This window comes from Anomaloglossus baeobatrachus, chromosome 1 (assembly GCF_048569485.1).
Source record: "Anomaloglossus baeobatrachus isolate aAnoBae1 chromosome 1, aAnoBae1.hap1, whole genome shotgun sequence".
Classification (NCBI taxonomy): domain Eukaryota; kingdom Metazoa; phylum Chordata; class Amphibia; order Anura; family Aromobatidae; genus Anomaloglossus; species Anomaloglossus baeobatrachus.
In genome coordinates, this window is record NC_134353.1 from 974,442,123 (window position 1) to 974,454,568 (window position 12,446).

The following is a 12,446-nucleotide window of genomic DNA, read 5'->3' on the forward strand; positions in this document are numbered from 1 at the left end:
GTGTCGGATGTGCGCGTGGTGGATGTGTGCATGTGTCGGATGTGCAAGTGGCGGATGTGTGTGGTGTCGGATGTGCGAGTGGTGGATGTGTGTGGTGTCGGATGTGCGCGTGGTGGATGTGTGTGGTGTCGGATGTGCGAGTGGTGGATGTGTGTGGTGTCGGATGTGCGAGTGGTGGATGTGTGTGTGGTGTCGGATGTGCGAGTGGTGGATGTGTGTGTGGTGTCGGATGTGCGAGTGGTGGATGTGTGTGTGGTGTCGGATGTGCGAGTGGTGGATATGTGTGTGGTGTCGGATGTGCGAGTGGTGGATGTGTGTGGTGTCAGATGTGCGAGTGGTGAGTGGTGGATGTGTGTGGTGTCGGATGTACGAGTGGTGGGTTTGGGTTGGGGCTCAGTTTGACTGGCGAATCTTGTGACCTAAAATTACAGCCTCATACGGTATGTGTCTGTGAGGCTGCAAGTTCAGGTCGGGAGACCATCAGTTGGTGTGGATTGTGCCGTACACAGACCATGAAATCTGCCAGTGTGGACCCGACCTATAGCTGATCTCCATCTTCTCTGAATGTTCAGGTGTCAGCATTTATCCCCTATTCTCCTCTTCTTGGGGTGACACTGGTTTCAGAAGCTGAGATGTGGGCTGCTGTATGTGGACCTCATGTCGGCAGTCACTGATGACTTTAGTTCTCTGCCGGTCAAGATGGTGGCCTTAGGGTCTTGTAGAGAAGATACTGTGTTATATTATCACAGCTTCAGTTCTTCAATGAAGCCATCATACAGCAGCCTAGACCTCAGCTTCCTGGACCCTTTGGTGTTTGGGGCAGTGAGTGGTCTGTCATGTGGTGGGGACTTGTCTGTACGGAGATGATCTGGTATCAGTCCCTTCTTACATCTCACTGGCAGCCCCCAGAAAACAATAACACCTGCTCCCCGTAGTCCTTGCTCAGGATGGCTTCCAGCTCTAGGATGGTCTTGGTCACTACATCGAAGGGACTTGTGTTGCGGCCCAGTCTTCCTTCTGCACTCCGACTTCCATCTGACCTGACACAACAGAAGGCGCTCCAGTAGAAGGTGGGCACGTTGACGCGCTCCCGCAGCCACTTGCCTTCCCAGGGGTGGGATCCCGAGATGATGACTCCGCTCAGGACATGGGTCTGCTGACATGAGGACAGAATCTTGTCTTTCAGGAAGTTCTCATACTGGTTCCAGGTCCCACTGTTGAATGTTGCGTCCTGGGGCGCCATATTGGTGTAGGTAAATGTGGAGAGCTGGGATGCACTGCTGTGGTGCTGGCTGGGGTTCACGTGACCGCGGCTGTAACCAGAGTTCCGATAGTCATCGTTAACTGCTTGACTTTCCAGCACGTCCTCCATGTTCAGCTGCATGACGCTGTTTGAGGGCTGCATCATGTCCTTCTGGGGGATTCCACCCAACTGGAGAGAAGATAATGACAGTAGTGAGATCCCTGCCATCCACATTACTGCCACCCCCCATCACTGGACCCTGTGATGTGTAGTGCCTCATCAGGAGCTGAGTGCTGTAGCTGTTTCCCTGGACACATAGACAGCAGGGGGCGCCACTGTGCAGGGAAACCTGAAGATGAAGCAGTGCTGCAGCCCCTTCAATGCCCAGAACCTTAGGGGCTCCGCAGGTCGGACCTCCAGCAATCATTGAAGGGGTTTTCCCATGAACAAAGTTAATTTTAATTAATAGATCTTGGAAAAATAATAATTTCCACAATCAGCTCTATATAAAATGTTTCTGTGCTGCGATAATGTTATAAATGTGCCACTGCTATGTACTGGGGGTGTCTGACCGTACAGGACATGGTCTGTTCATACCAAATCTCCTGGGCTGGGGAGGAAGGAAAAGAGTATACAGATAGCACAGCATGGGATCACAAATTATTCTTTCTATGAGGTAAAACATTTTTCTTAAAGTCAGGCAGGGAAATGTACCTCACAATAAGAATCATCTGTGATCCCGTGCTGTAATGTCTGTATACTCCTCTGCATTCCCCCCAGCCCAGGAGATGTGGTATGATCAGACCATGTCCTGCACGGTCAGACACCCCCATTACACAGTACACAGGGGAAGGGGGCACATATATAAAATTATCTCAGCACGGGAACATTTTTTTTTTTTTTTTTTAAACACATCCAGTAGAGAAATGTATTATGATTCCAAAATCTATTGATTAAAATTAGCTTTGTTTGTGAGAACAGCCCTTTAGGTAACATGATACAGTCGTGTCCGCCGGCTGCCGCCTCGAGGGCTGCACGTAGGAGCGGAGTACAGACTGTGCTCCGGATAGTATAACATTCTGAAGATGCCCGATCTGCAGGGGTCAGCATTGTCCCGGGATCGGCAGCTTCCATTCCTGGCACTGACCTGACGGGCTGGCGCCATCTGCTGTAGCTCAGCCAGCCCCCTCCACCATGAGCTCTGGAAAACTCCGAGCTTCCGAGAGCGACAATGAGCCTTCATATCAGTGCCTCCTAGTTATAGGATCATGTCAGTGGCTGTAGAGTTCACCGTGTTACACTCATCTGTGGAGGCTTTATTTTATGGAGGAACCCTCCCGGGACTTTTCTTACCACACCATTGTGTTAAGTACATTCTGCTTCCTCTGCCATGTGCCTGACCTTTCAGTCTGACAGCTTCATTGGTCAATTGTTCTCCACAATTAAATATACAAAAGCTAATGTCTTACCAAAACAGCTCCACCCTGGTCCACAGGTCATGTCAGGAACTGCAGCTCAGCCATACTGAATATGAGGGGGGCTGGACTGCAGTACCCCACACAACCCGTGTACAGGGGGAGCGCACTGCTTTCCAGCTTTACCTTCTGTTCAAGACATCCCCCAACACAGATGTCCCAGGGTGAGTACAATATTGATCTAATGATGGCAGCCATGTACAAGGAGATACAGTATATTGAGATGAGAAGATACACCCGCCTGCCGGACGCCTCGCCAGCTGAGTCCTGCTCTTACCATTGGCTCCAAGTACCAGCTGCTGGAGGAGAGATCAGGGCGAGACGTTGTGGACACCTCTAAGATGTATGCTGAGTAGATGGGCACGCGGGCCAGGCGGTGGTAGAGGGTAGCATAGTGGTAAGACCCCTGCAAGTGCTGGCAGATGTTGGCTGTACTATTGGAGGCCAGACCCAAAGGTTCCTGCCCTTCGTAGAAGAAATTCTGGCAATCGGGGACATCCGTGAAGCTTTCTAGGACCTCACAGAAGACTCCGGAGCAAAGAACGAGGAGGATGAGAGCCTGCTGCAGGGATTCCATGCTGGAATATGAAGACTCGGGGGCCTGAAAGTTCATTCATATACAGACCGATAGCTGACGTCATGGGACAAAACACCAGATGATCAAACACATCGAATTCCCACCATCAAGTATGCTAGCAAAGTGGTAAACAGCACTGAATACACCTCAAATTAGAAAATACACGTGCACAGCCATGGATATCGAAATAGGATATACTTCTTACATGGTGTGATACTAGGACTGATGATACAAGGACTGATCATACACTTATTACATCGTCTGATATTAGGGCTGATGATGCACTTACTGTAACGCCGTTACCGGCATCCCTACATCCTCCTGCCTCCACCTCCCGGCAGGGACGCTGGCACTCTCCCCACCAGTCGCTCAGCTCTGGCATCTGAACTGGTCCCTACCGCCGACTCCCAGGGCTGGGCATGCCCCTTAGCTTTTAAAGGGCCAGCGTGTCACAATCCAGAAGTGGTTTTCAGCCCATGGCTGAGAAGCACTGGGTAGTTAAGGCAGCCTCCCCCTATGGGAGGTGCCTCGGCAATGTGGTCTATTGTTAGAGACATGCTGCAAGTTGTCAGGTCCCTTCCTGAAGCCCTGTGGCTTGGGATGAGCTGACGAAGTCTTCAACAACCGTGAGTACCAAGTGCCATCCCAAAGAAGTACCAGCCTTGATGAATGGGGCCCAGGGTCCCTACACAGCTGTGTACATAAAGGTGGATGAGTCTGGGGCTACCTGAGTCTGAAGCTGGCCAAGAGAATTGTTGAAGTGGCTGTGAAAGGAGCCTGTCCCAAGGCACCCCCCTGTTGTGCTGGTTGCACTTATGCCTGCAGGACTGTTCTGTGTTCTAAGGGAGAACAGGTCAGGAGATTCCACTCCCTGAAGGAGTTGTCCCAGAGCGGCTGAAGCTGATTTTTTGTTGACCCCTCTCAGTTTTGTTTGGCAAACCTTGTGCAGTCCTCTGCTGGAATGCGGAAACATTGAACAGGTAGCAAACCCTCTCGTACCGGTGCTGTGGATACTGCTCTGGCCTCCATGGACTTTTGCCTTGCGCTGAGGACATTGCCCCCTTGTCCCAAGGACTTTGCCCTCACCCCCAGGGACATTGCCCCATGGAACTTTGCCCACGCCTGGTGCTCCAGAACAGTGTTGTACACCATGGACTTGCACCTGCAGAGAGATCAGGAGGAGGAATGAACTAGTGGATCCTAAGGAGTGGGTCTGGGAACTGCCAATTGCAGGGAAAGGACTGCTGCGTCTGGGCGGCTTGTATTTACTTGTTTTAAAACTTTTTCTTTTTACTAAAATTAACTTTGGCTACCAGCCATTACAGTTATGGACTCTAAAGCAATCTTTATCTATGTGTATTGCGAGTTTGTGGTTGAGAACAACCATATATAAGTGGGGAGGCATGTAGGAGGTGGTCGCATTCCCCCCACCCCTATCATGTTATGCTACCCCCCCCTGTGTATCCAAAACTGAGTTTTATATGAAGTGTATTGTACATGTCATTAAACATTATAGAATGTGTGCTATCTATCGTCGAGGTCTGATAATGTAAACTGTATGGCTATATAATGTGTTATGTGCTATAAATGTGTTAGCAATGTGTAGTGAAGTGTATTAGTCAGATATAGCAAAGTGGAAAATGTGAAGTAGGATGTAGTGTGAGGTAAAGGTTTATGATGTTATATATAAAAAGTAAAGTATAGGAATGTTATGTAGATAGACTTTGTTAGTAACAGAAACATTTAATGGCAGGTTTAGCTTCCAGGGGGTGGAACTAGTGTGGGGAAGAGAGTCACTTTCTGGTTACACAGAGACCTTAGTTCAGTTCTGCAGGGGGGTTCAAGTACTAAAGATGCGGCATGGAGTAAGGGTCGGTCAGGCAACGCTGAGGTATCCTCCTCAAGGTCCAGAGCCTACGGCTCACGCCAATGGGCCTAGGGAAGTCGCCCAAATAGACAGATATCACGGCCCAGAAGCAGTCTGTGGTGAGAATAGAATCGTGGAACGGAGGCACAGGCACCCAGCAGCTTGTGGACTAGTTCCAAGATAGCAGGGATTAAGCCAAGACAGAGTACACCAGAGCAGAACAGAAGCACAACCGTAGAAAGGAGTTCATGTCTGTCATATTGGTGAAAAGGAAAATATACTGTTCAAGTTCTGTTTGCCAAAAGAACTTCAGTGTCAAGTGTTTCACTACTGCATCTAAGATGGGGACCGGCTGCGGGGTGATGGACACCACCCCAAAGAAAACAGTAAGTGTTGCACACCCCGATTGCCTCACGAAACGAGTTGTAATGTATCGGGTTGCGCTCCATCTCCCATAAATCTTGACTCCCATACACAATCACCCGCTCCCGCCCATCTTGCACCTTTGCTAATGCTGCCCCTAACCAGTGGAGGCTACCATCGGTGTACAGCAAGAACATGGAGTCAAAACAGGCATAGGCCAGGAGTAGGGCACTAGTCAAGGCGGTCATCACATCTTCGAATGCTTCTTGTTGTGGAGCCCCCATGGGATAGGGCTCTTCCGGGACACTGGTGTGACTTCTTTCAATATCTCATTCAGAGGCCTGATTAAGACAGAGAACCTTGGTTCTAATTGCCTATAGTACCCTGCCAGGCATAGATATGCTTGTATCTCCCGCACTGTGCGGGGTTGGGGCCAGTTCTGGATGGCCTTGATCTTACTAGCCACCGGTAGCACATCCTCTAGGTATTCTATCTGGTCCTGGAACAGTTGACACTAATTGGGCTTGACCTACAGCCCATGGTTTCTGAGTATGCAGATGGTCTTCAAATGATGACCCAAACACCACTACATAATCCGGATATGTCAGAACAGGCTCGACATCTTGTTGAATTCATAGAGTCCCATCGATAGAATGAACGCAGTCTTTGCCCGGTCCTTCTCCAACACAGGTACCTGCCAGTAGCCACTGGCCAGATCCATTGTAGAAAAACACTTTCTGACCGAGCACAGAGAGCAACTCCTCGTTCCACGGCAACAGGCATCCCGTACTGTGTGAGCATTCAATTTTCAAGTAGACGACACGGAACTAAAGGATCCCATCTTTTTTCCACACCAGAACCACCAGAGCTACCCAAGGACTCTGGGACTTCCAGATGACCTGGTTCTCAAGAATTCTGGCCACCATATCCTTCACCTCATGGTAGAGTTTTGCCAGGATATGCCTGTAGCGTTCTCGAATTGGAGGAGTGTTTTCTCCATGTCGTGAGAAGGCCTCTTGGAATTCCCACAGTATATCTTCCAACTGCCTAAGGTGTGCGGGGATAGACATTCTTCTATTCACTTCCATTTGGTCCATGATTACTTTCCCAATCCACTCTGAGTGGGCTTTTCCAGCGCGGTCAATTCAACCGTATAGGTCTAAACTGACTGTTGATCCAGACAAAGTCTAAACGCCATGATTCAGAGTACCTTCCTGGCGGACACAAAGACTCCTACCAGCATTGTCCCAGTCGGGATTGTGACCATCTCATCCAAAACATTGATGCACCTGACCAGCACATGCCCGTCCCTTACAACAACCAGCGCATGGGCCACAAATGTTTTGGCAGACGAAGCTTCCTCGGAAGCTGGTTGAAATACCTCTAGTCCAGTGAGTCTCTGGTCAGCCCCCACTGGGAGCATCAAGAGTTGCTCTCGCCTTGATGCTAGCACTACCGGGCTGCTGGAAGGTACCCTGACCATGCCCACTCGATGTCCTGGGACAGCATTCCACTGAAGGTCACAGCCCCTCACCAACTGGTGCAGTATTCTTTGCGTGGGTCTGTACATAGTTGCACGTTGCAAGTATCATGGCCTCTAGCATACAGGCGGTGGTTCAAATCCCTCAAGGCATTAATCCTGAGTGTCAGTTCCAACCTCCTTCGAGGAGGATGGTCTTTCTACATCACTCCTTTTCAACCAATGTCTTGACCAAACAGCTTCAGCCTCATCCAGACGATCCCCTCACCATCAGCTAGCCGTTATTAGCAGCAGTAAGGCAGATCACCTGACCGTCCTTGAGATCCATCATTCGACTAAAATGGCATTCAAACACTTCCAAGGGCATAATGGTGCACTACGACCCTGTGTCTACCAAGCAATTCATCTTCTGCCCTTCAAGCTCAGTCTCTAGTATGGGACTACAGGAGTATAGATCATGTTCCTCCCATTGAGGGTCTTGTAGGGGGGAGGCCACTGCAGCTCACCGCTCTAAGGCAGCGACTGGTAGTTTAATGCTAGTGGAGGTTCCTCTGGGATGATATTTGTCTGACAGTAGCAGGCTATTTGGTCCCGCTGGTGTCACCTCAGGCTGACATGTCTAGCATGGTTGTGGGCACCGGATACAAATCCTCCATGCCACTTCTGTGCCCAGGTTGGAGTGGGACTGGCAGGTATGGTAGGTGGTCTTCCTGCTGGAAGCGGGGCACCCCTCTTTGGATCTTTGATACTTTCATCCACAGATCTTTCAGCTTTGCCCTCAGGGCTTGAAGAACCTCTGTCAGGGCCTCAGTGTCCCCTCTGCTTAGGGTCATTTGAGCACTATTTACCATCTTCTCAACCACAGACATGGACTTCTCTACCCTCTCAATGACAGCCCGATAGGTATCCCAGAATGTCAGTTCAAATGTGGTCCGAGCCATTTCCTGTAACTTATCATGGAGCAATCTATTTACCAGACCAGTCATGAACTAGCCCCATAGTAACCGGTCCACATTCTGGAATGCACCCATGGCCTCTGGATCCAACGCCGCAGCTTATTCAGTGTCTCCTGCAGGGGGTTGGAATACTGGATCAGGGACTCATGCTCTCTCTGGGAGTGATTAAAGAAGGGGTCACGAAGTTGCGCCACTCAGGTGCTGCCCCCAAGGTTCCCTTCTAACAACACAATAACCTTCTCTAATGTATCCCTGTCTAATTCCGGGCGTACCATCTCTGTCTGCCTAGCGTCCCCCTTTAAAGCATTCCATGCTACCTCAGCTCAGGGGCTAGATTACACATTTTAAGGACACACCGCATCCTCTTTGTCTAGTCTTGTAACGTCATATTTCTCATACCATACTTGGGCAGGTGTTGTAAGAGTGCCCACATCGGTACATACAGTATCCCCCAGGAGCCGAAGCCGCGACTGGCGGGCTCAGTACCGGTAGTGGTAGTGGCGCAGAGAAATCATTTCCCTCTCCATCACTGTTCATGAAAAACACTGTATTCTGCCAACTATGCAAAAATGTGAACCGGGGGGGTGGGGGGGTTACTCTCAGAACACAGCGGGTCACAACTTGAGTATGAATAAAGAAACGCAACATACCACAGAGTTTTACACAAGAAAATGTACAAACACCCGGCCAGGGAGACCGAGATCAGTGCGCCGGCCCGGTGACACTCCAATGTATCAGGAACTACGGGAACAATTTACCCGACAGAAATCCAAAACCATGCAAGGACGAAACCTCTAATGTAGGGAAGAAGTGAAAATCTCAGGGTGTACAGCAGGACCTTACAGCAGGACCTGTCGCTGGTTCACCACAATGACTGACACACTATATTACTATCTCCCCCTTCTCTTCACACACATTCGAAGAACAGGCCACTCGGGTGCCAAATGCTTTATATACAGTGGGGAAAAAGTCATTATTCAGCCCCCAATTGTACACGTTCCCCCCCCCCTTAAAAAGATGAGATTTGCCTCTGACATCAGAGGTGACCACAACTATGAGAGACAAAATGAGATAAAAAACTATCTAGAAAATCACCGTATGATTTTGGTAAGAGTTTTTTTTGCAAATTATTGTGGAAGATAAGTATTTGGTCGCCTAAAAACATGCAGGATTTCTGCCTCTCACAGACCTGTAACTTATTTAACCCCTTAGTGACAGAGCTAATTTTCACCTTAATGACCAGACCAAATTTTGCAATTCTGACCAGTGTCACTTCATGAGGTTATAACTCTGGAACGCTTCAACGGATCCCGGTGATTCTGAGATTGTTTTTTCGTTACATATTGGAATTCACGTTAGTACCAAATTTTGGACAATATTTTTTGCATTTATTTATGAAAAAAATTGAATTTTGACAAAAATTTTGAAAATGTAGCAATTTTTAACTTTTGAATTTTTATACCATTAAAGAGAGTTCTGTGACACAAAGTAGTTAATAAATAACATTTCCCACTTGTCTACTTTACATCAGCGCAATTTTGGAAACAATTTTTTTTTTTTTGTTAGGAAGTTAGAAGGGGTCAAAGTTTATCAGCGATTTCTCATTTTTACATCAAAATTTACAAAACCATTTTTTTAGGGACCACATCATATTTGAAGTGACTTCGATAGGCCTAGATGACAGAAAATACCCAAAAGTGACACCATTCTAAAAACTGCACCCCCCAAAGTACTCAAAACCACATCGAAGAAGTTTATTAACCCTTCAGGTGCTTCACAGGAACTAAAGCAATGTGGAATGAAAAAAAGCATAAAATAAAATTTTACCTAAAATGTTGCTATACCCCAAATTTATTCACTTTTATAAGAAATAACACAACAAAATGGACCCCAAAACTTGTTACCCACTTTCCTATGAACACGCCGATACCCCACATGTGGTCAGAAACCTTTGCTTGGACAAATGGGAGGGCTCGGAACAGACGGAGCAATATTTGAATTTTGGAAAGCAGATTGCGGGCACCATGTTGCATTTACATGTCCGCTAAGGTACCTAAACAGCAGAAACCCCTCACAAGTGATGCCATTTTGGAATCTAGACCCCTCAATGCTTCTATCTAGGGGTATAGTGAGCATTTTGGACCCACAGGTATTTCACAGATTTTGATAACATTACGTCATATTGAAAATTTTCATTTTTTTTCTCAAAAATGTTTCTTTAGCATCAATTTTCTCACTTTTCAAGAGGTTATTCCAAACATTTAACCCCAACGTTTGTTACGCATTGTTTTATGAGCACAGTGATACTCCACATGTGGTCTGAAGCCTGTGTTTGGACAAATGATAGGGCTTGGAACAGAAGGAGCAATATTTGAATTTTGGAAAGGAAATTTGGCTGAAAAAGATTGCGGGCACCATGTTGCATTTGGACGACCTGAACCCCCAGGTGCTTCACATAAGTTTATAATGTTGAGCTGTGAAAATAAAAAAAATACATTTTACCACAAAATTGTTACTTCAATTAGATAGCTTTTTTTTTTTAACAAAAGTAAAAGGAAAAAAATCAGCATAACATTTATTGTGCAATTTCTCCTGAGTTTGGCGATACCTTATATGTGGTGGAAATCAACTGTTTGGGTGCACAGCAGGGCTCGGAAGGGAAAAAGTGCCATTTGACGGAAAAATTGGCTGGAATAATTAGCGGACGCTATGTCACATTTGGAAAGCCCCTAAGGTACCTAACCAGTGGAGGTCCCCCACAAGTGACCCCATTCTTGAAACTATACACCTCAAGGCTTTTATCTAGGTATATATTGAGCATTTTGAATCCACGAATACTTCACAGAATTTGATAAGCTTAGATCGCCATATTGAACATTTTCATTTTTTTCACAAAAATGTTGATTTAGCATCAAATTTCTCACTTTTTCAAGAGGCAACAACAAAACGTGGACACCACAGGTTGTTATCCAATTTCTTGTGAGAGCAGGGATACTCCACATGTGGCCAAAAACCTCTGTTTGGATAAATGGGAGGGCTTGGAATGGAAGGAGCACCATATGAATTTTGGAAAAGTTTAAATAAATTGCGCGCACCATGTCACATTAGCAGGGCCCCTTGGGTACCTATACATCAGAAACCCACCACAAGTGACCCCATTTTGGAAACTGGACCCCTCAAGGATTTTATTGAGGAGTATAGTAAGCATTTTGATTCCACAGGTTCTTCACAAAAATGTTGCTGTAGCAACAAATTTCTCACTCTTAGGCTATGTGGGCATGATCCAGCGACACGGCGTCTAGTACACAGCGTCAGCCTTCCTGCAGAGATGTGAGTGTTGTCCATGGGAGAACCCAGCTGCCCATGCCCACGATTTGGGTTCAGGCTGCAGTGGACTTTAGCTCTATTTTACCTGCAGAGAACACTCTCGTCTCCGCAGCATATATTTACATGCTGGGGCTCGAGAAGCCACGCCACAGGTCAGTTTATGCTGCGGAGAAGAGAAGCACAGTGGACATGGGCTTTCTAAAAATCCTTCCACTGTGCTTCTACTGCACAACGCAGCATTATTGATGCAGGGAAAATACTCTGCACCCAAAGCGCTGCAAACCCTGATCATGGGCGCACAGCCTAAAATGCTACGATGGATGATTGGATAGATGTCAAACATATATAACATCCCTCCCCCCTGCATATTCTAAGCTGTCGCCCTTTAGTGCCTTTCATGTGGCACTAAAGGGTGCCTAGCCTTGTATTTAGCCCAAAGAAAAAAAAAATTAAATAAATGACCTGGGGTCCCCCCTATTTTTGATACCCAGCTCGGGTAAAGCAGACAGCTGTAGCCTGCAAACCACAGCTGACAGCGTCACCTTGGCTGGTGATCAATTTGGAGGGCTCCCCAAGCTGTTTTTATTTTTTATAAATAAATAAATAAAAAAACAAACAAATGTGGGGGGTTTCCCCACCAAATTAGATCACCAGCCAAGGTGAAGCTGACAGCTGGGGTCTGGTATTCTCAGGGTGGGAAGAGCCATGGTTATTAGACTCTTCACAGCTTAAAAATAGCAGGCCGCAACCGCCCCAGAAGTGGCGCATCCATTAGATGCGCCAATCCTGGCGCTTCGCCCCAACTCATCCCGTTGCCCTGATGCGGTGGCAAACGGGGTAATATATGGGGTTGATAACAGATGTATAATGTCACCTGGTATCAAGCCCAGCAGTTAGTAATGTCACGGCATCTATCAGATACCAAACATAACTAATTGACAGTAATTAAAAAAAAATTGACAACAAAAAAAAAATGTATTTGAAAAAACACTCCCCAAAATATTCCCTCTTTCACCAATTGAAAAGAAAAAAAATCGGGTCCCCTGTAACCCATTTTGGAAGTCCCACGACGATTCTGGACCTTCTAGAATATGGGGGCACGTTCAGGGAACAGACCCTCCATGTGAGGAGAGTGGGTGCAAAGAATCTGCACCTACC

General features: G+C 47.2%; 1 protein-coding gene across 1 annotated transcript; it reads right to left on the reverse strand.

Moving 5' to 3' along the window:
* Nucleotides 1-892: 892 nt before the first annotated feature.
* LOC142303656 (endonuclease domain-containing 1 protein-like) lies at nt 893-6,622 on the reverse strand. The gene is made up of 3 exons (XM_075345223.1): nt 6,398-6,622; nt 2,996-3,319; nt 893-1,432 (listed from the first exon to the last, which is right to left on the reverse strand). Exons 1-3 carry the CDS (start codon nt 6,620-6,622, stop codon nt 893-895), a joined length of 1,089 nt encoding a protein of 362 aa, XP_075201338.1.
* Between the last annotated feature and the right edge of the window lie 5,824 nt (nt 6,623-12,446).